A 24364-nucleotide genomic window follows, 5' to 3' on the forward strand; every position below is an offset into this window, starting at 1 on the left:
ACACCATATTAAAAAGCAGAGACATTACTTAGCCACCAAAGGTCCATCTAGTCAAAGCTACGGTTTTTCCAGTAGTCACGTATGGATGTTGATAGCTGGACCATAAAGAAAGCTGAGGGCTGAAGAATTGATGCTTTTGAACTGTGGTGTTGGAGAAGACTCTTGAGAGTCCCTTGGACTGCAAGGAGATCCAACCAGTCCATCTTAAAGGAGATCAGTCCTGGGTGTTCATTGGAAGGACTGATGCTGAAGCTGAAACTCCAATACTTTGGCCACCTGATGCAAAGAACTGACTCAGTGGAAAAGACCCTGATGCTGGGAAAGATTGAAGGCAGGAGGAGACGGGGACAACAGAGAATGAGATGGTTGGATGGCATCACCGACTCAGTGGACATGAGTTTGAGCAAACTCTGGGAGTTGGTGATGGACAGGGAAACCTGGTGTGCTGCAGTCCATTGGGTCTCAAAGAGTCAGACATAACTAAGCGACTGAACTGAACTGAAGACTAAGGAATGCAGGGAAAAAAAGTTTGTCCTTTTCTCCTCCTTGAGAACTCCAGACCCCTATCTCCTCCTTGAGAGCCCCAGAACCCTCTCTTCTCTTCAGAGACCCCAGACTTGTTATCAACCTACCTAGGAACTGACTCTTTCATAAGGCTGACCTACAGGAAGAAAAATGTCTTCTTACAGCCAGCAACAGGAACCTTCGTTCCTCAGTGAAATGCAACTAAATCATGTAGATGTAATGTCTTAAGGTGTGTCTTAGGTGTTAATGTGTGTGCGTGCATGTGCAAGCCCAGTTGTGTCTAACTCTTTGCAATGCCATGGACTTTGGTCTGCCAGGCTCCTCTGTCCATCAGATTTTGCAGGCAAGAATAATGGAGTGAGTTGCCATTTCCTACTTCAGAGATGTTAATGTACTTGTTCTAAAATTATAAATCTAATGCTTATTTAAAAAAAAATCAAAACCACAAGATTGTATAAAGTAAGTGTGAAAATTCTCCTTTCCAATTTTCACTTTTCAGAGTTGACTATTACCAGATTTCTCTGTATTCACATAGAATTTTCACATGCATATGTGAAATATATGTACATACATGAATTTAGAAAGTGAAATAAAATTATTCCTATTATTTCAACATTTGCTTTTTTTCAAGTTATGTAGGTGTTCTATGCCTCAGTTGCCTCACCTATAAAATGGACAAAATAGTAGCAGTATCTCTCTGGGGATTTCTATGAAGATTTGATCAGCTAATACATGTAAAGTACTTAGAACAGCACCTGGCACCTAGTAAGTTCTCAATAAATGTTAACTTGTAAAGCTTATTGCCATGATTTATTAAAATTCCTATTAGTTTGCATTATTTTCCACTTTTGACTGTTAAATATAATGCTGCAATAAAAAACCTTGGGTTTTGTCTTTGCACATTTGAGCAAGTATTTTTGTTGCATAAAGTCTAAGAACTGGAATTCCTGGGTTAAAGGAGATGCATGCTTCTAGGTCCAACTTACTTGGCTTCCAAAAAGTGCACTAATAAAATGAATCATATGTGAGAGGGTGTCAGTTTCCCCATATCCTTCCTCAGCAGTATTATCCACACTCACCATTTTTCAAATATCTGGGGGAAATTTCAGTCCAGAAGAGGCATTTCTTCTGTTATGAGATTTTTTTTGTCTTGCTATACATTTAGTATTGTATTTATTCTTCTGTCCTTTGACTATTTTCTCCTATTAGGTTTTTGAAGAGTATTATTATATATGATGGCCTCCCAGGTGGCTCTAGAGGTAAAGAACCCATCTGCCAATGCAGGAAACGCTGGAGATGAGGGTTTGATCCCTAGGTTGGGAAGATCCCTTGGAGGAGGAGGAAATGGCTACCCACTCCAATATTCTCGCCTGGAAAATTCCATGGACAGAGAAGCCTGGCAGGCTACAGTCCATGGGGTCACAAAAAGTTGGACATGACTGTGCACGCATGCATGCAAGATTATAAACGATGGACACATAATATGCTATAAATGTCCAGATATTTTATGTCAGTTTGTTGATTGTTCGCTGGGGACATCATATGTAGCCCTCTAATTTTGAGTATGTCGCATCCACGAGGATGCAGCTCTAACCTCACAAGCCTCCCAGCTGGCGTTTCACCTGGACCTTCTCTAGGCAGTTCTATCGTCCTATTAGACCAGCCACTTCTGAGTGGTTCGGATGCGATACGAACAGTGGATCCCGTGTTACATGCTTTGATGAGAGGAACACACAGAGAGCAGACCGGAATCACCCCTCAGGGCTGCTCTCTGTCTGCTGGTCATCCTCCATGGGGTCAGTCTGGCCACTCTTTCACGCAGACACAGTAAAGGTATGCTTTGTGTACAAGTCCACAACACTTGGCCAATTATTCCTGGTGTAATGTCTCATCCTAAGGAGTCAGATGAACTTGTTTTGTTTGTGAATGGAAGAAAGGTTACGTTCTCTACACTGTTATTTTTAGATTTCTTTAGAAGACAGTTCATGTTTTGAATATGTGATATGAAAACCTCCACATGCTGCACCCATTCCCTTCTACTCCTTCATAAGCCTCTCATCCCTAGTCCTCCAATCTTTCCCCTTCCATGTTCTACCTAGCTGGCCAAACAATTCCCTACTACCCACGAGCCCATGTAGCCCCTCTGCTCTCCCTGCCAAGTGGATGCTCAAGTGTGCCACTGAGCTCTGCCCCCGCCATGTCTGATGCAGGCTGTACTGAAGACAGCACCATATCTACCTTGGAGGCACAGCCCGAGCCCACCCACTCATGAACCAAGCTCAGACTCTCCCTTTTCCGTCAGTTTGTCATAAGGGGTCTCTCACTTCACCATGTAGCCACAGGGATTTCTGGGAGACATGCTGACACAACAGTAGTGGGTTAGGTGGTCTGGGTTCCCTGCAGCTGGCTTGTTCCTGCCATTCCTGCTTGTGCTTGATTCTGGATGTACTACTCTCAGCTTACCTGATTGCTTCTGGGCTTGCTGGATTGCATTTGAACAAGATCCTTAAGTTATTGGTGTGCATTTTAAAATCAGAGAAGCACTGCTTAGTAGCAGACAGACCAAAGGATGGGTGATAGCACCTTCCAGGCAGAGATCACGGACAGTCTCCCAAGTGCGAAAGAGAACAGGAAATGCTCGTAGCAAAAGAGAGAAGACATGAGATACTGCTGGAGAGATAGGCAGGGAACAACAGGTCACCAAGGGCAGGCTTGCCACCCTAGGGATCTGGAGCAGTGGTGGCAGCCATGGCAGAGTTTCAGGCAAGGATGTAACATGATCATATTGTGTGTATGTGTCTGTGTATCCAAACTCTAACATATAACTTTTGACTTTGGCTTTAATCTGCAGAATGGTTTGGAAGGGAAGCAAAATGAATGCAGGGCAAAGCTGAGGAGACTAATGCAATAGTCAGCTTGAAAATAACGGTGACTTGGAACAACATAGTTGCCATGGGAATAAAGAGAGTGAGGGAAAGATGTAAGGTATTTCTCCCAGGTGGGCTTGACGGACTCTTGCACGGAGGGAACAGAGCGTCTTGCATCACTCCCACCACCTACCCAACCCCATCCCTGCCTCTGGCTTAGCATCTTGTGGATGGCTGCGATGAAGAGATCTGTTTGGGAACCATTAAGTTGGAGGTGATTGTGTGACTTGCAAATGGCAGGGACAGGCAAGTTGGGTTTTCAGAGCTGGACCCTGAGTGAGAGAAACCACAGGAGTGAAGGCGCCAGCAAGGGAGAGGGCGTGAGAGACGAGGCTCCCTGGGGAATCCCAGTGTCTATAGATGGGCTGGAGGAGGGGTTGGTGAAGGTACAACAGGAGAAGAGGAGAAAGCAGAAGAAAGAGAAAACTCGGGGAAGACTGAGAAGCTGTGAGTCATAAGAATGCGCCCTCATATGATCTGTGTCATGATATTATCCAGGACGAGCCTTTAAATGTGTCAGTTTAGGTTATTTCTCTTCATTCAGATGAAAAGCCCACGTCCTCACAATGGTCTCAAGGCTCTGCATGTCTGCCCCTCCCCAGGCCTGTTCCAGGCTTGCAGGCGCCATGGTGGTCCACAGGTAGGCAGGCACCCTCCCCCCGCCACTCCCCATGGGGGTGACACTTTGCCCACAAATGCTGACATTCGCTTCCTCCAGGTACCTTCTTGGCTCAGGCCCTCGCCATTCTCACCTCCGGATGCATTCAGCTCAGCCTGCTCCAGGCCACCCTCACCATCCATCAGCCTTAACCTTCTCTACTTTCAGTACACCCTCCACTCTTCTCCATCGCTCACACTCCGTAATTTAATTATATGCACTGTTTTCTGTTTGTCTCCCTTGACTATATTATAATCTTCACAAGGGCAAGGATCTTTGTTGACTACATTTACTGCTATGTTCTAAGTGACTAGAACAGTGCCTGGCACATAATTGGTGCTCCATAATCATTTGTGGTACAAATGAGAAAATCCGCTCTTTAAAGGGATATAATGTAACTAAGTGTCACCATAGCAAGAATGACTTTAGTCCTTAGTCTGAAGCCACTGAAGAAGCTTTGCCATCTTACCTGGCCCTGAGACAAGAGTCAAGAGTTGCGAGTGTGACAGGGAGAAGGTATTACACTCCAGCCTCTAGTCCATACGTCACTGCAGATGCTTCTGTCTGCCATTAATGGAAACAGGGTTTTTCAATGATAGTGTCTTGCTGCTGCTCAGCCCCCTTTGAGGTTTCCTGTCACTAAAGGCCATTGGGATAAGTTTCTTGTGATTCTCACAACTTCTCCATCCTTTCCACATTTTTCTCTTTCCCTTCATATGTGCTTTTTTTTGAGATGTAATTCACATACCATAAAATTCACTCTTCACTGCCCCATCCCCCATGTCCCCTTAGGGCCTGGCAACTATTTCTTGTCTCTATGAATTTGCCTGTTCTGGACATTTCATATAGGTGGAATCATACAATATGTGGCCTTTCGTGTCTGGCTACTTTCACTTAGACAATGTTTTCAAGGTTCATCCACATTGTAGCATGTATCAGAATTTCATTCTTTTGTATGGCTCAGTAACATTCCCTTGTGTGGCTATTTTGTTTATCACATTTTGTTATCAGTTAATAGAGTTAGATTGTTTCCACATTGATTATTATGAATAATGCTATGAATATTTGTGCATAAGTTTTTTTCTGAACATATGTTTTCAATTCTCCTGGGTATATATGTAAGAGTGGTCATATGACAACTACATGTTTAACTCTTTGAGGAAATGCCAAACTATTTTCCAGAGGATCTGTACATTTTCATTCTTCCTGCCAAGGGATAAGAGTTCCAGTTGCTTCACATCCTTGCCAACACGTACTATTATCCATCATGTTGGTTACAGCCATCCTAGTGGGTGTAAAATGATACCTCACTGTGATTTTTACTTCCTTTTTCTTCATGACTGATGAGTTTGAACATCTTTTCATGTGCTTATTGGCCATTTAGATATCTTTGGAGAAATGACTATTTAATTCCTTTGCTCATTTAAAATTTGAGTTATTTATCTTTTTATTATTGTGTTGCAAGTGTTTTAAAATATATTCTGATATTCTGCACACTAGATCTTTATCAGACATATTATTTGCAAATATTTCCCCATATTCTGTGGTTCGTCTTTTCAGTTTCTCAAAGTGTCTTCTGAAGCACCAAAGCTTTTAGTTTTGATGAAGTTCAATTTATCTGTTTTTATTTTTGGTTCCATATAGTACCTGCTATCCATTCTGACAACAGATGGGGAAAGCAAATGGGGACAAGAAAATGACAACTTTACATTTCACACTAATAAAATTATTTAGAAAATTGCCTTTTACTAGACAGTATAATTTCTGTTGGTGGATGCAAGGCAACTATGAATCACATACAAATCATCATCTTCCATTCTATTTAGCTGGATGGGTCTAAGTAAGGGACAGAATAATAAAGAATATCATTGTAGAGGAAATCAGTTAGCATTTATGCCATTTAAAATATGGTTTCTAAATTGCTTAAGCATATCTATCAGATTCTAACTAGAACATTTAAAATCAGCATCCTATAAAAGCAATACTCTGTGAAATGATTTCTGAACTGTGAAAATTTGTCTTTCAGACCTATCACCCTAGAGCACTGAGCCTGGATAGATTGCTTTGTTGGAAGAATCCCCGCATCTTCACCAGAGGTTTGTATTTGATTCATATGGGTACACTCCAAGGAACATACGATCCAGGTTCATCTCTTGGAATCTGGAATAAAAAGACAAATTTGGATGTTTGCAACTTGGAAGATGTTTATGACATGTGAAAAAGAGCAGATTATAAAACAGGATAAAAACCACCCAGAGGGTGACCAGGACAGTGAGAGAGCCAACCATCACAGCATGAGAAACATGGAGGAGTCAAGGAGAGGACCAAGGGTCGGACTGGGCAGGGCAGCCAGGAGAGTCATCTCAGGCTTGAAGCGGAAAAGAGGACAGGAGGAGTCAGCGTCTGTGCTTCTCCACAGTGAAGAGGTGATTCCCGGGGCTTTGGAAGAGCTTTAAGGGGTACCGTGAAGAGCCATCACGAGAGGTTGTATAGTACAGGGCTCTCCCCTCAATTTAAGGAATAACGTGTTTATAGTCAGAGGGGTCACTCTGAATGGCATGACCTCCCACAGTTAAAAATCCCATCACTGAAAATGCCCACGGAGAGTGGAGATGTTTGCTTGACCAGGGTGTTGCAGGAGGCATTCCTGCTACTGGCGGGAGGGAAAGGATCCCTCCCTCTCTGGGGTTCTGATCAGGAACTGCACAGACTCCCATAGCTTGGGTAGAGGAAGTTAAGAATGTTGGGGTGGCCCATATTCTTGGCCTGGGTTTCTTGGGATCAGAGCATAGTTTCTGAACTTCTGACTAATGTGTCCTGGGAAGGGAACAAAACTAAGGAGGAGCATACAATTGCTGAATGAAGACTGAACTTTTCTTTTTAAATGGTGTAGAAATGACCCCACTGCAGGCAGGCTGCTGCCTCACTCAATTGTCTTCAGATTCATGTCAACTTTTCTTCCATGGAAAACCACCATGGTGGACTAACGAAACTTAGTTACAAGGACAGGGGAAAAAATTCAGACTTGTTGGAGCAGAACGTACCATTTTTGTGAACTTGTCTTCACAGGCCATTCTAATCTTCTCTGGAGTCAGTGGGCTGTTGAGCCTCAGTGGTCCAGGCAGGCCTCTCTCCTGTCGTGCTGCCCTTATTGCATCGTGGATGGCGAAAAACACTGAGCACCCCAGGAATACCCCAGACTCTCCCAGACCCTGGTAGGGAGACAAGTCAACTAGATTATGACTCTCTCTCTCTTTCTCTGTATGTGTGTATATATATATGAATGTATGTATCTCATGTACGTGCACATCTATGAATACACATGTGCATGTATGTATACATTAAATATTATATATGCAACTTTTTCCTTTAAAAAACTAATCCATTCTTTTAGCTCAGTATTTATATTCTGAGGATTCCAGTGGAAGGAAATGACCCCAAAGGGAGAGAGCAGATAGAGGCATGATGCTGATTACTGGCATGAAGATGAAAAATCAGATGCAACCTGATGATAATAGTAGCTTGTGTCCATAATTTGGAGTATTTTTAAAGAAATTTATAATGTTTAATTACTTTAAAATTAAAATGTTTAATCAGGCTTTTGCCCCTATACTCCGAGGAAAAAAAAAAACAAAAACCAATCAACCAAGAGATTAATGTAGCCCCTCCCTCCCGGCACAGGTATCAGATAAACACTCATTTATTCATGGAGCACAGCTTACCTTAGACGAATACAGGGTATTCGAGTTTTCAGAGGGAGGCAAAAAAGAAATGTGCAGCTCCATGGGGATGTCACAGATGGCAGGGATTTTATACTGGTTCGGGCCCCGGGTGTACAGGACACCTTGAGGAGAATAATTCAGTTCCTCTATTGTATAAAGTCCCATGCCTTGAATAAACGCACCTTCAATCTGAGGCAAAAAAGAAAAATTCCATATATGAGAAAATACAGCCAATAGCAGCATTTCAACTTCATGCTGTTTGCCTGAATTTTAAAAATGTAGTTTAAGAGGGTTCTTTGCATATTTTGGAGCCTGTCTCTGAAAGCTTACTTTCAAGTTCACTTTAGAGCATGTCTGAACATCTCTCTGAGTGCTAAGTTCAGTCAAAGAATGTGAGTTTGAATCTCAGCCTGGCATTAAAGCTGCAGCTCCAGAAGAGCCCTCAGAGAGCCCGCAGCCCAAACATCTTGATTTTTTTTCTGCCTATGAGGCAGGTGAAACCCTCTCTGACAGTTTGCCCATAGACCTCAGCACCCCAGGAGAGATTCTCAAAGCTCTGGAACCCTGGCGGCTCACCCCCTACCCCTCGCTCATCAGCTGGCTGGCCTCACATCTCTGGACTGTCTCTTCGATCGTAACATGAAGGGTTTGAACTGTGTGCTCCCTGAGCTTCCTTTACAGCTTTAAAAGGCTCCAGCTCTTAGATGTCAGCACATGGATGAAATTACCATTCCATGCAGGTTTCTGATTTCTGGGTCTTCTCTTCCCTTCCTTCCTTCCTGCAGCCACATTTTCTCCATCCTCACTTCTGTCTACTAGCAGAGACGTTCTTCTCTACCACAATGTTAGAACAGTCTTCCTAACACTCCAGACTGCTCCCCGGGCCAAGTCCCTTCCACCTGCTAAGTGAAATGCCTGTCTCGGGAGGTTTCTACCAAAATAATCCTCTTTCACTCCCTACCTCCAGCCTCGCATCCAGCCCCTATGACACAGGTGACTGCTGCCATCAGCTTATCCTCACTGCCAGCCCTGAACGCAAGGTGTGTGGAATCTCAGCTCTTTCTTTAGGTTAATTCCCTCCATTTTCCTCCTACCCAGAACACCTCTTCCTGCTCATTCTTTGCCTGCTTTGACTTCTCCAATCCATAAGTTTTTCCCACTTTCCTGTCAAGGTCCTAATCAGAGGGTCCCTCAGACTACGTTCTCTATTGGAAATAGGAAGCTGAACAGCCCACTGGTGCCAAGGCAGGTAGATAAAGTGAGAGAAACTTCCAGAGAGCATGTGACTCTCTAAAGAGGCAGCCAATAGACTTTTCCTCATGGAAAGATAGCTCCAGTGTTGGCAAATTTTCTGTGTATCCAAGAGATGCTAGACATGTGAAAATTCATGTTAAACAGCTTGTAATTTTTCAATCTTGTTAATTATCTCAAATTTAAATTGTAAAATATCTGTGGGCAAAATAGGCTACCCATCAGCAGCTGTGCTGTAACTATCTGATGTTTGCTATCTCAACCCTGAAGCCAGAGCCCATCACCTTCTCTGGACTCAGCACAAAGTCCTGGATCCTACTTCTAGCCCACAGGCGTGGGGTTCATGCTGCTACCTCTAGGCTCAGTCCTGCTCTTTCAAGCTCCCCAGTCACAGAGTGCACATTTTTTCAAAAACTACCTACAACACCTTTGTTTTCTTCCTTTTTTTAAACAATAAGAGGTTTGAGTGCTATGGCTGTCCTGAACAGAAAGATTCTGACTAAACGGAGAGAATAAGAAAATGATGGGTGGGCTTCCCTAGTAGCTCAGTTGGTAAAGAATCCACCTGCAATGCAGGAGACCACCTGCAGTCCAGGAGACCCAGGTTTGATCCCTGGGTCAGGAAGATCCTTTGGAGAGGGAAATGCAATCCACTCCAGTATTCTTGCCTGGGAAATCCCATGGACAGAGGAGCCTGGTGGGCTACAGTCCATGGGGTTGCAAAGAGTCAGACGTTACTGAGTGATTCACACACACACACAAGAAGATGATGAATCGGGACTTCTAGGTTGGGCCAGTAGCTGAGATTCCACCCTCCCAATGCAGGGGACCCAGGTTTGTTCCCTGGTCAGGGAACTAGACCCTGCATGCTGCAACTAAAGATCCTACATGCTACAACTAAGACCTGGAACAGCCAAATAATAAATATTAAAAAATAAACACACACAAAAATATTGAAAACAAATAAATATATATTTTTTAAAAAGAAGATGAGTAAGCCAGTGGAATGTTTTCCTGGCAGACCCTCCAGCAGTGTTGACTTTTACAAACAAGGAGAGAGGAACATTAGTTCCACATACCTGGCCTACGTCAAGGGCTGGATTTATACTGTAGCCAACATCCATGACAATGTCTGTTCTGATGTTCTAGTAATTAAAAACAAGTAAAAATGTTTAGTTTGATGAATACAACTTGGGAAGACAAAGTTGAGACACATATTTCAGGAAAAAGAAGCAACACAGTTTATTATGTATAACTTCAAAGTTATATAAAGACTCATGCAGCTTAAGTAGTCTTTTTTTTTTTTTTCTTGCAAACAACAGGAGAGGAAAATATTTACTTGGCTTTGATTCCAGCTGAGGGATGTAACGTATTCGGTTGAATCCACTACAACAAATAGAACACATCCCACAGAAAACAGGAAATGTTTATGGCCCTCCTGATCCTTGTTGCAAAACTTCCTGGCCACCACCACACTCTGCCCTCAACAGTCCAGCTGGCTGGGTGATAGTTTCTGAATCAAGAACTCAGGGTTCATCAGCAAAAACTGCCATTTTAGATTATGAATTTTTAGAGCAGAGGAGAGACTAAATCTAACATTACAGCTTGGTAACCAAAAGTTCTCTGATAACCTACAGAGGAGGAGAGGATAGCAGGCCCAGCCAGGCTGGTGGGAACACCTGTGCCCATTTAAGAGGGCAGGGACATAAAGAAGAGAGGCTGCCAGTTGCTTTCTAACCATTGCACCAAGGTGATTGCTGAGCTCCTATTTCCTTTGGTAATATAGAGAAACTATCCTTAGCCAATTATGTGGTGCCTCTCTAGTGCTCAGACAGATGGAATATGTGGAAAATAAATGGATCTAGAGTTCAGCTCAAAGACCTTCCCAAATTGGTACTGACCTTATGAGCACCTGTCAGGCAGTCTATCTCAACCTCGGAACAGGCTGCTCCATAAACAAAGTATTCGAAAGGGTGGCCTTCGCCTGTCTCCCAGTTTATGTTCGACTCATAACCCCTGGAGGAAACAGAATTTTTGAGGAGTGTTGTTAAACGATCAAGCCGCTTCATTGCAGACCACAATAATTAAACAGACCCATGAGGAGCTGTGCCCAATTTGCACGCCTGGCAAAAACGAGAGGAGTACACTTGTGATTCAAAGATGTGCAGCACATAATATAAGGAGTAAAGCTGTGGAATGAATAAATATTTACTTCTTTCTTATTAAACTTGCTTTGTCCGATAAAAACAGGAAACCACTCCCTACCACTAACTCCCTAGGCTTGGCAGTTAACTGCTGATCATTTGGATATTCATCCTATTGTTTTTGGTTAATATAGGGTCATGTAATCCTGTTGTAATCAGGCTTGGGGAATTCCAGCTGGATTTTACACCAAATACTACATCAAAGGTGCACCCTTTTCGGTGTCTCTTTCTGGCCCGAGGATTCAGCCTTCTGTAGGTGGGGTCAGGCCCCCTGGCTCTCATTCTTTGCCAGCACTCTGGTCTCTCCATCAGGCTCCAAGGACTGCTCTGTTCCCAATTCTTCTTTAAGGACACCAAATGAATGTCATGGTAGAAGAGAAGCATAGGCCAGCAGCTGACCAGTACTTTCTACTCTTCTCTCCTCCTCTCCTCCCAGCCTGGAGGGGCTTATCCCTGCCAGTGCCCTCAGACTCCCACAAGAACTGGCAAAGAGGGACAATCAGGTGCGACTCTCTATATCTCTCTGCCTCCTGATGGCTTTCACTCTCCATTAAATAATTTGATAGATTGCTTTCCAAAGTTTCTGAGTTCTAGTTGTTCCACATCTTGACAGCAAACACATAGATACTGTTAAATTTCTTATTTTTTTGCCAATCTAGACAACGGTATTTATCTTACTATAGATTGCATTTGCATCTCTTTTCCTTCATTTCTTAAGGGACACAGTGAGTTTTCAACACAATGTCAACCACTCCTTCCTTGGTAACCACCAGGGAACTCTTCATACGTCCCACTATGAAGAAAAAGAAATGCAAAAAAGCAAAATGGCTGTCTGAGGAGGCGTAATGCCTATTTGTAAGAAATAGCTGTGAAAAGAAGAGAGGTGAAAGGCAAAAAAGAAAAGGAAAGATATACCGATTTGAATGCAGAGTTCCAAAGAATAGCAAGGAGAGATAAGAAAGCCTTCCTCAGTGTTCTATGCAAAGAATTAAAGGAAAACAATAGAACGGGAAAGACTAGAGATCTCTTCAAGAAAATTAGAGATACCAAGGGAACATTTCATGCAAAGATGGGCTCAATAAAGGACAGAAATGATATGGACCTAACAGAAGCAGAAGATATTAAGAAGAGGGGGCAAGAATACACAGAAAAACTGTACAAAAAAGATCTTCACGACCCAGATAATGATGAAGGTGTGATCACTCGCACTCACCTAGAGCTGGACATCTTGGAATGTGAAGTCAGATGGGCCTTAGGAAGCATCACTATGAACAATGCTAGTGGAAGTGATGATTTTCCAGTTGAGCTATTTCAAATCCTAAAAGATGATGTTGTGAAAGTGCTGCACTCCATATGTCAGCAAATTTGGAAAACTCAGCAGTGGCCACAGGACTGGAAAAGGTCAATTTTCATTCCAATCCCAAAGAAAGGCAATGCCAAAGAATGCTCAAACTACCACACAATTGTACTCATCTCACACACTAGTAAAGTAATGCTCAAAATTCTCCAAGCTAGGGTTCAGCAATACATGAACCATGAACTTCCAGATATTCAAGCTGGTTTTAAAAAAGGCAGAGGAACCAGAGATCAAATTGCCAACGTCCGCTGAATCATTGAAAAAGCAGGAGAGTTCCAAAAAACATCTATTTCTGCTATATTGACTATTCCAAAGCCTTTGGCTGTGTGGATCACAATAAACTGTGGAAAATTCTTCAAGAGATGGGAATTCCAGACCACCTGACCTGCCTCTTGAGAAACCTATATGCAGGTAAGGAAGCAACAGTTAGAACTGGACATGGAACAACAGACTGGTTCCAAATAGGAAAAGGAGTACATCAAGGCTGTATATTGTCATCCTGCTTATTTAACTTCTATGCAGAGTACATCATGAGAAACACTGGGCTGGAAGAAGCACAAGCTGGAATCAAGATTGCCGGGAGAAGTATCAATAACCTCAGATATGCAGATGACATCACCCTTATGGCAGAAAGTGAAGAACTAAAGAGCCTCTTGATGAAAGTGAAAGAGGAGAGTGAAAAAGTTGGCTTTCCCAACATTCAGAAAACTAAGATCATGGCATCCACTCCCATCACTTCATGGCAAATAGATGGGGAAACAGTGGAAACAGTGTCAGACTTTATTTTTCTGGGCTCCAAAATCACTGTGGATGGTGCCTGCAGCCATGAAATTAAAAGATGCTTGCTCTTTGGAAGGAAAGTTATGACCAACCTAGACAACATATTAAAAAGCAGAGACATCACTTTGCCAACAAAGGTCCGTCTAGTCAAAGCTACGGTTTTTCCAGTGGTCATGTATGGATGTAAGAGTTGGACCATAAAGAAAGCTGAGCACCAAAGAATTGATGCTTTTGAACTGTGGTATTGGAGAAGACTCATGAGAGCCCCTTGACTGCAAGGAGATCCAGCCAGTCCATCCTAAAGGAGATCAGTCCTGGGTGTTCATTGGAGGGACTGATGTTGAAGCTGAAACTCCAAAACTTTGGCCACCTGATGCAGAGAGCTGACTCATTTGAAAAGACCCTGGGACAGATTGAGGGCAGGAGGAGAAGGGGACAACAGAGGATGAGATGGTTGGATGGCATCACTGACACAATGGACATGGGTTTGGGTGGACTCAGGGAGTTGGTGACGGACAGGGAGGCCTGGCGTGGTACGGTTCACGGGGTCGCAAAGAGTCGGACACGACTGAACGACTGAACTGAACTGAATGATTTGAATCATCGATTCAACTGTATTTTATTTGTATGTCTATTTTTCCTCAGGCTTTCTGACATCTGGATTAAGTAGCAGCTAAAAGTTATTTATGACAGTGGGTTAACAGAAAGTACAAAATCATTTTTTGCCAAAAGTACAAACAGAAATGAAACTCTCCTTTAAAATACTACTGCTGTTTTCCATAGCATATGATCAAAAGGACTATTTACCTGAAGTATCCAGTAGCTGAGAGACTAATGCTTTCATTAAAGGCAGCCTGTGCCTGGAAAAAAAAAAGAGTACAATGTGATACAGTAAAGATGTTTAAAGTAAGAGTCACTCAAGACTCACATTTTAATTTTACTTTGTGTTAAATAAAGCGATCAGGAGTAAAAACACAGAAGGACCAACATTAATTTATTCCTTTCAGCATTTTCCACCTTCTATAGGTCATTTGTGGTTCAGTGCTTATAGGAACGGCATTTGTTCAATGCATATCATCATAATAAATGACTCTTATGGTATTTTACACTTATAGACTGGACTACTGTTGCCAGCACATGTTCTGTTTGTGAAGAATTTCATCCAGTCACCTGGAAAGACTTAGCCTATTAACATGGAACATTTCAGGAAACCAAAGGTGGTCAGATGTTCAATTTTAATATCAAGTATCCATTTGGGCTTCTCTGGTGGCTCAGCTGGTAAAGAATCTGCCTGCAGTGCAGGAGACCTGGGTTCAATCCCTGGGCTGGAAGATGCCCTGGAGAAGGAACAGTTACCCACTCCAGTGTTCTGGCCTGCAGAATTCCACGGATGGTGTAGCCCACGGGGCCTCAAAGAGTCAGAAGCAACGGAGCGACTGTCATTTTCACTGTCCATGGTAGACTTAGAGATGGGCACAATCTTGCTAAATCGTACCATTTACACCTAAAGTTCTCCTGACTCTGCAGTGTACACAGCTGACTAAGATACAAAATGATGCAATTTAGGTCTGAGAAAGAAAAAGGTGAGAAGTGTAACCATCACAGAAGAAAATGGGATGGAGGGCAGCGCTCCATTACGGTGGAAGAGCAACTTGCGTGCACTCCATCCTTCTCCAGTCAGACTCTCCCAGGCAGCACTGGGCAGAGGGCAGAAATAAAGAGGCCCAGAAAGGATTGAGAGCGCTCATAAATATGAATTACTGAATGAGTCCTAACTCTATGCAATAGCAGGACCATTTCTAAGTAAGATTTCCCAATGTGATTTCCTCCAGACCAGTGCTTTAATGTGACTTAACATTCTAGAACTGTCGGTATGACAAATACACCCAGTCTTCAGTGGGTATCCATTCCACACCATCTGGTACTTTAAAACCCATTACTCTGAATAGTTTCCTAGTTGATTTTAGGATGTGTCTTCCTGTCCAACTAGATTGTAAGTAGATCAAAGGGAGCAGTTGAATATATACCCAAATGGCTCGGCTTTCTCTTTCTAAATGAGCGCTTATATGACTTTTACTTTTACAGAGTGACTGTGGTATTATCTTCCAATTTTAGGAACAATAGAACCCCCCCAAAAGAGAACAGCAGAGAAGGCAATGGCACCCCACTCCAGTACTCTTGCCTGGAAAATCCCATGGACGGAGGAGCCTGGTAGGCTGCAGTCCATGGGGTCACAAAGAGTCGGACACGACTGAGCGACTTTACTTTTACTTTTCACTTTCATGCATTGGAGAAGGAAATGGCAACCCACTCCAGTGTTCTTGCCTGGAGAATCCCAGGGACAGTGGAGCCTGATGTGCTGCCGTCTATGAGGTCGCACAGAGTCAGACACGACTGAAGAGACTTAGCAGCAGCAGCAACAAAAGAGAACAGATAGATTGATAGCTATTATCAAGAAAATACCTAGATTCCTTAGGAAGAAATATTAATTCTCGCTTAAAACAAGAGGAACTTTCTGTTCTCTAACAGAGAATTGTCTCAGAAGCAGGAGTTCTGCCATCATCCTATGATAAGATTTCCACATGCTGTGAGCCAAAAGCCAAAGGCCTCGATCATCATATAAGTGTAATACCTTTTAATGTGCCCTTTCCACTGATATTTGACTCACATATTTCTCTCTCACTCTCTCTACTTTTTTTTCTAACATTACACACAGAAACAGTAATTCTTACCCAATCTTTCCAAGTGCCTTTGGGATTCTTGCTGATGATGGGTTTAAGGCGTTTCAGAAGAGTCTGACAAGCATCCTAGGGATATTTTTCAGTTAAAATTATGATCATAAACACCAACTTCAAAACCCCATGATAAGTGACCTTACATAGGCTTATTTAAGAGGCCCATGGAACATGGAGAAGGAAGAGACCAACCTGTAAGAGGTGATGAGAAAAGTCTCATGGGGGTAGGGGTGAAGCACGAGCTAGTCTTAAAGACAGACCACCTAGGATGGGAGACTTGTACAGCCCTGTTGAGAGCTCAGAACTTAATAGAAAAACTGTTGGCAAACTACTGGCCACCATTTGTAAGCACAGAGTGGGCAGATTTATTCTGTGGGGAAGCTTTCTCTGCCTGCAGGAAGCGAGTGAAAGGCAATGAAACTGGGGTGGACAGACAGAGCCTTGCTATCTGGCAAGAGGCATGAGTTTGAACCAAAGCAGCCATGATACTGCTACCTGGAACCAGAAAGGGAGATTTCTAAGCAGAATGGATTAGGACGTGGGGAGCAGTGAGTTGTCAGGAGTGAGGGGGAAAAGGGGTGGCATCTTCCACTCGGGAGAGTGGCCAGTGCTGAACACTGATTGAGCCCCCAACCTGGGGGAAGGCTGTTTTCCCCAAGAGGGGGTGGGAAGGAGACAAGAACTGGATGGATTCTCAACATCTCCTGAGCTCCAGCCTTGATGGAATTTATGATCTAGGCCCCACTGAATGATTTTTACCTTTACTGCCAACCCGTTGAGATCAGCCACTACGGAACCTCCAGAGGGATTTGTATTAGGGATGGTTTCTGTGCTTGTTCCCCGGAGGTGGATACTGGACAGTGGCATCCTTAACTCACGACTCGCCACCTGGATTTTGGAAGAGATCTTTCACTTTTCTTTGGTTAGGCATAGACCTGTGCATATACCCCATGGTAGCATGTATGTGAAGCCCTCCACACCCAGCAGAGACCAGTGACAGGACCATGAGTCCCTCCAGCCACAAGAAGTCGCTCTTGTCTAAAACCCTGCAGCTGGTCTGGCCCCTGCAGCCCTGAACACACTTTCTTCTTCGTTGACTTTCTTTAGCACAAAAGCACCCTATAGAGGAGGTGAGCCCTCCAAAGTTAAGGCAGGAGGAAATGCTTTATATCTCCATCATCATGAAATCAACACCTTTGAGGCCTCTCTTACACCTCTGCAGGCTGCACAGTTCTAGCAAAGCTGACTTCATCAGAGAGGAGATGCTTTATCCAGATTTCTGGAGATGCTCCAGAAAGAGAAAGGACAATGGCCTTGTTAAAGCAACAGTGCCCACTCGAGATCCCAGGAGTAAATGGTGCCAGTGCCATTGGCCAACATAAGGACTTTGCTGGCTGTTACGTTCTTCCTTTGTGTTCAGTGATGGAGCGAAAATCATACTACTAGTCTCAGCTGGTCCCAGATTGTCTTTCCCACTAGCAGTATGGCTTAGTAGAGTTTGCCAACAACTAGGGCAACGGCATAAGTATACAGAGCCCTCCCCGCCACTGGCTCTCAGAAGACTGCCTGCACAAAGCGTATAGGCTTAGAACAGACAGGTTTCTGGTGGCTCAGTACGGAAAACACTTAAGTCTCACCTCAGAGAGGGAAAAAGCAATGACCAGAAAATTCTCAAGCAAGTGATAACATGAAAGAAAATATATAATCAGCACCCCTATAATCAGAAAAGTGCAAATTAAAGCAATAATGAGGTAATTTCATCTATCACATTATCTAGGTTTTTTTTTTTTTTTAACAGTCCATAACATAGAATGTTGGCTAGTGGTATAATATGATGGATACTTTCTGGAAAACGATTTGGTAATAAGTGCCAAATGATTTAAGGCTTATTCTGTGACCCAGTAATTCCACTCCTGAGAACTTATTTTAAAAAACAGTCATTGATTTGATCATAGGCTTATGGACAAAAGTGTCCACTAGAGTATTTAACAGTTGGGGATGGTTAAGTGAATTATACATACATCCACATGCAACATTAAAAATTATGATTGCAAAAAATTCTTAATGACAGGAGGAAATGCTTGTTCTGTATCAAGATAGGTGGAAAAAAACCAAGATACAAAATTATGCAAACAGAGTGCTTGTGGTTTTTTGAAAAAGAAAAGTCAAAGTCATTGAAAAAGAAAAAAAGTCTTGAAAAACCACATAACAGTGATTACTGCTAAGTGGTTAAAGTGTGCAGGGTTTAAAAAAAAAGTTTGCTTTTCAAATGTTTTATAATCTGTAATATTATAATGATTATCAAAATAGAAACAGCTAAAACTTATTCTAAAATAATTGAGCCAAAAGAAAAGTGATAGTTTGGTTAAAATTATCAAATGTGCTTTATATCACCAGTTGTTCAGAGTCCTACTATAAAAATGGCGAAAAATAATGCAATGCATCAGAATTTACACATCTTTTTATTTCTCAGCAAAGTCTCAAAAAAAAAAAGAAAAGAAACCCCAACACATTTGTTAATACATTCAAAGGAAAGCAGCAAATGATCTACAACCTTCTTTAGCAATAAGACAACCACAGCCTATTCTGCCACATTCTTTTAGTAGGGTCAGTTACAGAACTGGCTTGCTTACCCAGTTTCTGTGAAGAGCTTAGTAGTTGAAGCAATCAAAGTTAAAGTCTCCTATCCTTTTTATTTTGGAATAGAAAATGTACACCCCTTGTTTCTCCCTTATACACATATCCACAAGCACACATCTAGCTTCATCCAATGACTTGCATTCTTACCTGAATCATTTTAGTGTGGACCCCCTGCCCCATTTCAATTCCACCGTGAGTCACCAGCACAGACCCATCCAGATAAATGTGAACCAGGGCAGCAGCCTAAGCAAAAAAAAAAAAAAAAACAATTGTCAAGATCTTTTTGATTGATATTATCATATATCTTATCAAATAGAAGATATTTCCCCTGGGAAGTAACCCCTCCTTTCCATCTCTGCCGCAATACACACAGGCACCTCCCCCATCGCGCTGAGCAGAGCCAGGGCAAGCCGTGCAGGGCAGGGCCAGCCTGTCGCTGGATGGCTGTGACTCTGGGGCAGGTTTATGCTGCTTACGCTACTATTTCCTCTGGAGGGCAATTGAGGCCCTGGTACCTTCAAAGATCCCTCTGACCCAAGGTGGAACAATAATCTAAGTTTGGGGGTTTTGAGGGAGAGGCCATCTGTTTTAAATGCAAAATCATATATAGATTGTTTGGGGGAGAAGGGAAAGACTTGTTTACGTGAACACATATCTCTACAGTTGTAGGTGTGTAATAGAGAAGCAAAAATAAAAATCAAAATAAGATGGGGCAGATAGATATTACTTTTTTTGCTACAAAATGTGCTGAGCCTGCCTGCAATCATCTTGGCTCAGAATTACAGGGCTTTAGAGCTGGAAAAGAACTTGGAAGTAATATTATCTAACTGCAGAGCTGCCCACAGGGATACAGAAGGAAACAAACAGCTAACACAGAATCAGAACACCCAGGCTCTAAGCTAAGGATATTTTACAATCAATAGGAATGTGCCGTCTTGCCAAGTCTGCTTGTGCTACACTAGGGGCTATGGAGATGGCTTGGGAGACTGAGAAATCCCAAGAGACTGCAAAAAATGTGAAAGGCTTCTTTTCTCTGAGTCTCCAGTGATAACAGCAATACTCACAGCCACAGGTCCTAGAGAAAATGCTTCTTGTGGTTCCATTGTGGTTCAGGAGGCCTACAAGGCACACCTTTGCAGCTGCTTCCAGGGTCAGCTGGGGAGGCGGGGGGCGGCGGGGGGGAGGTGTCACTAAAAGCTACCAGCTAGATTTCTTAATATCTAAGCTTCTAAGCAGAGTGGTATAATGATCTGGGCTTTGTAAAGGCAAGTCTTCAGAAAATTCTGGTAACAAGCTAATTTCCATTTAATGAAGCTAAAATTTTAGTAAACCTTGCATTACTCATGGGTGTGTGCTAATTCGCTTCAGTCATGTCCAACTCTTTGCGACCCCATGGACTGTAGCCCACCAGGCTCCTCTGTTTATGGGGATTCTCCAGGCAAGAATACTGGAGTGGGTTGCCATGCCCTCTTCCAGGGAATCTTCCTGACCCAGGGATTGAACCCACATCTCTTATGTCTCCTGCACTGGCAGGTGGGTCCTCTACCACTCTAAACAAGCCTGGTCAAAAGTGAAAGTTGACAAATTGCATGTCAATCACCGGATATGCCCAAGGAAAGGCCTGTATTCCTAGATGGATTCTTTGCCCACCAGAAGGACTTTTATAGCCAACTGTGGGCCATGGGCCACCTGGAGAACTGCCTCTTTGTTGGCATCTGAAGGTTCACACTACTCCAGTGAACAATGCTCAGAAACCACCATTATTCCAAGTCAGGCACTTTGACGGTGAACGTGTGCTCTGTCCACCTGGTCAGCAGCCGAGGGATGTACACAGGAAATGGGGACACAGGAGCACCTTCTCTGAGGACAAAGGCACATACACTCACTGCCCAAGGGAGAAACTTAGAACCTTAGGAAAGGCATCATTGTCATAATAATCATGGGGAGACACAACAGAGCAGGTTTTACTGTCTGTTGACGGGTCAGTCCTGGAAACACTGTCTTGGGCTCCTGGCCATTTATTCTCAAAACAATAAAGATAAGGAATGATATCCTCTATAGAGTGGCCAGCGCAGGCTTCCCTGGGGGCTTGAGCACTAGACAGGGTTGCCAGCTGCAGTGGCTGCTCCTGGACTCCACTCTGTGACACTTCTCTGTACTCTGATGGAATGTAAAAACCCCTGAAAGGAAAGCCCCGTGTCCTAAGGCACCTGTGCAGAGTAACATAGAACCTCCATTAAAGTTTGATGAATGAGTTGGCAACGGTATGGCCATTCAAGCTGTTCCTCAAGCTTGTAAATTCTCTATTTGGCCTCCTTGGCTCTGCAAGCAATTCAGAAGTTGCTCGTGGGTGACATTTGTAGCTGGTACATGTGACTGAGCAACAATTACAGAGGACTCTGCATTTCTTCCCTGTGTGACCCCGTGGGCAGGGCAGCCTTTCTATCTGAGATGGCTGAGTAATTTGTCCCATGTGCTGCTGTAGTCTTCTTGGGCCACTTAAAATATCAAATTTGGTTCAGCTGAGCAGCACCACCAGCTGGTTCATTGTGAGTGCCACAAAGATAATTCCGCCAAGCTATATCTATGAAATCAGCACAACTGGCGTACGGGAACAGATGGCTGTCCAATATCAGCTGGGAACCTAGTCTGTGAAACTTAAGCCATCCACCAAGGACTACTCATGCTGGTAAGATGTGTACTCAGGTAATCCCACAGGTTCCCAAAGTGTCTCAGCCTTTCAAACATTTGAGTTCTGCCTCTGTGCCAGGTGGGCTTCCCTGGTGGCTCAGTGGGAAAGAATCTGCCTGGAGATGCAGGAGACCTGGGCTTGATCCCTGGGTTGGGAAGATCCCCTGGAGGAGGGAATGGCAACCCACTCCAGTATTCTTGCCTGGAGAATGCCATGGGCAGAGAAGCCTGACGGGCTACAGTCCATGGGGTCGGAAAGAGTCAGACACGACTGAGCGAACAAACAGTCCCCGTTTCTGTGCCAGGTGCCATATATAGGCACTGGGAATACAGAGGTTCATTAGATACTGTGTGTGCTTCAGTGCCCCCATCTAGGAAATAAATAAATGTAGGTGAGGGGTGTTGGATACCCTCAGCTGTTGGGAGCACAGTCCTGAAGTCAAGTCTTGGTTCTACCACTCGCTAGTTGGATGTCCTTGGGCAAGATGGTGAACCTCGTGGGCTTCAGCTCTGCCTTCTATGAAACAAAACCACACCAGCCAACAGAAAGGAGACAGCGGTTAAATCAAGTGGGAAATTGCAAATCACTCCACCAAGGGCCGCATATACAGAAGGGGCTCCAGTTCCCTCTTCTGTTTGGTTTTCTTCAGAACAGAGGCTTTCAGTGTACAGCTTCCAGGAAGCAGCCTGTCTGATCCCAAACTCCTCAGTGCACCTCCATGATCCAGCTGATTTAATGTTTTAAGCACATAAGCTGGTTTTCAGGGAAGGATGGGAGGGGATGGGGGAGGCCAGCGGAGCTTCTCAGAAGCCTTTGAGGATGCAACTGTACTGCTGGCAGTTGTCTGATTTTTTCCCAACTGAGCTGAATCCCACTTCAGTTCCCATCAGAAGGTGCTAATGGGAATGTGGATGGGAGGGGGTGGCGGTGTGACGGTGGAGAGCTTGATGTAGCTGACAAAGCACAGCTTATGGGGCCTCTGAGACCTGAGTTCTAGCCCAGATTCCACCTTTCTCATCAGCTGTGGGACTTTGGGTAAGTTATTGAAGCTCTCGGAGCCTCAGCTTCTCATCATTAAAGTAAAGCTACAAATCTTATAGGTTTCCCTTAAGGCTGAATGAAATAAAAATCTAAAAACTTACAACATAGTAGGTGCTCAGTAATTGTTGTTATTTTTTAAATCTTTTTTTTTTTTAGAAATTTCTGATAAGGGAAATGAGACAGACCTAACCTCCTATGGAGGGCAGATATTAAGTAATGGCAGCCAAAATCACTGCTGATTGTGACTACAGTCACGAAATTAAAAGACACTTGTGCCTTGGAAGGAAAGCTATGACAAATGTAGACAGTGTATTAAAAAGCAGAGACATCACTTTGCCGACAAGGGTCCATCTATCAAAGCTATGGTTTTTCCAGTAGTCATGTACAGATGTGAGAGTTGGAAGGCTGAGTGCCAAAGAATTGGTGTTTTCAAACTGTGGTGATGGAGAAGACTGAGAGTCCCTTGGAAAACAAGGAGATCAAACCAGTCAATCCTAAAGGAAATCAACCCTGAATATTCATTGGAAGGACTGATGCTGAAGCTGAAACTCCAATATTTTGGCCACCTGATGGGAAAAGTTGACTCACTGGAAAAGATCCTGATGCTGGGAAAGATTAAGGGCAAGAGGAGAAGGTGGCGACAGAGGATGAGACGGTTGGATGGCATCACCATCATCAATGGACATGAATTTGAACAAACTACAGGAGATAGGGAGTTTGCTCAAACAGGGAAGCCTGGTGTGCTTCAGTCCATGGGGTCGCAAAGAGTCAGACATGACTTAGCGACTGAGCACCACCAAAAAGGGGAGGGGAACTGAGTGCCCTGCAGTTTCCTGTTTTTACTTCACTTCCTGTTTCTACCTCACAGAATCAGAGTACTGAAGAGGAGTCTTAGGGGTTACTGGTGTCCAACTCTTTGTGACCCTATGGACTCTAGCCCACCAGGCTCCCCTGTCCATGGGATTCTTCAGGCAAGAATACCAGAGTGTGTTGCTGTGCCCTTCTCCAGGGGATCTTCCTGACCCAGGGGTCAAACCGGAGTCTCCTGCAGCTCCTCCATTGGCAGGTGGATTCTTTACCACTAGTGCCACCTAGGAAGTGGGTGGTCCCCATGCTTGTTTTATATTAAGTGATCTGGGGTGAGCTGATTCACCTGTTTAAAGCCAGGGCCTAGAGTAGATGCCAGGTCTTCCAATTTCCTAGCAAGAATGCTTGTCACCATCCTAGTGCAGTAGGCAAAGCAGCTCTTATCTCCTCTAGAGAAAAACCTATTGGACAGAGTACCACTCTGGAGAAGTTTAACAACTACAGAGTACAACCATATCCACCTTCATGGAAAGTTTCCTCAACGCTTTTGGATTTGTCTGTTTGAAGAACTGACCTGACCAGCAGCAACTGATCCAAGGCCAATAGGATACTTCAGGGGGACCATTGCCAGCCCCTTCTTCTTCCAGTAATTCTCCGAGTTGAATTTCTCCACCGCTGCTTTCCTTAGGGTGTAGGAAGACGTGGCCATGCATTCTTTCCAACACTGGGTCAGGTTCTTGGTATTAATCTCCTGTTTGTAGGGTGTTTGATCAATTTCCTTATACATGTTTATCATTCGGACCTACAAAAGAGAAGGGAATTAAAAGGGTTGAGGAGGCACTCAGCCGACATAGTCTCTTCCACCCATTGTCCTTCTAATCAAATTCTGCTCATTCTAGAAAACCCAAACTGAGCTCAAAATTCCCTTCTTCCTCTACTCAGACCTTCTACCTAATGTGTAGGCACTTAAATGCTTTTGAAGCTGCTCTTGTGTAAGTTCAAAGGAAGGACTCCTTTCTTTATGC

General features: G+C 43.6%; 1 protein-coding gene across 3 annotated transcripts in view; it reads right to left on the bottom strand.

The window, feature by feature from the left end:
• Nucleotides 1-5713: 5713 nt before the first annotated feature.
• LOC147378055 (aldehyde oxidase 1) overlaps nucleotides 5714-24364 on the bottom strand; it is a 71716-nt gene continuing 53065 nt past the window's right edge. For all 3 annotated transcript variants that reach the window (XR_015144223.1, XR_015144233.1, XM_086346714.1), the window contains 10 exons: nucleotides 23914-24141; nucleotides 18947-19042; nucleotides 16919-17047; nucleotides 16157-16231; nucleotides 14232-14284; nucleotides 10985-11099; nucleotides 10163-10228; nucleotides 7833-8021; nucleotides 7155-7322; nucleotides 5714-6270 (listed from right to left, as the gene is read on the bottom strand). Coding sequence is in view for 1 of the 3 variants with exons in the window: in XM_086346714.1 (XP_086202840.1) it covers nucleotides 6220-6270; nucleotides 7155-7322; nucleotides 7833-8021; nucleotides 10163-10228; nucleotides 10985-11099; nucleotides 14232-14284; nucleotides 16157-16231; nucleotides 16919-17047; nucleotides 18947-19042; nucleotides 23914-24141 (1170 nt within the window). In the remaining 2 variants the exon portion in view is untranslated. The remainder of the gene's footprint in view (nucleotides 6271-7154; nucleotides 7323-7832; nucleotides 8022-10162; nucleotides 10229-10984; nucleotides 11100-14231; nucleotides 14285-16156; nucleotides 16232-16918; nucleotides 17048-18946; nucleotides 19043-23913; nucleotides 24142-24364) is intronic.

The sequence above is a fragment of the Bos grunniens genome, chromosome 2 (assembly GCF_055505025.1).
Source record: "Bos grunniens cultivar Pamir isolate PY7600 chromosome 2, Bosgru_T2T1.0, whole genome shotgun sequence".
NCBI classification, from domain to species: domain Eukaryota; kingdom Metazoa; phylum Chordata; class Mammalia; order Artiodactyla; family Bovidae; genus Bos; species Bos grunniens.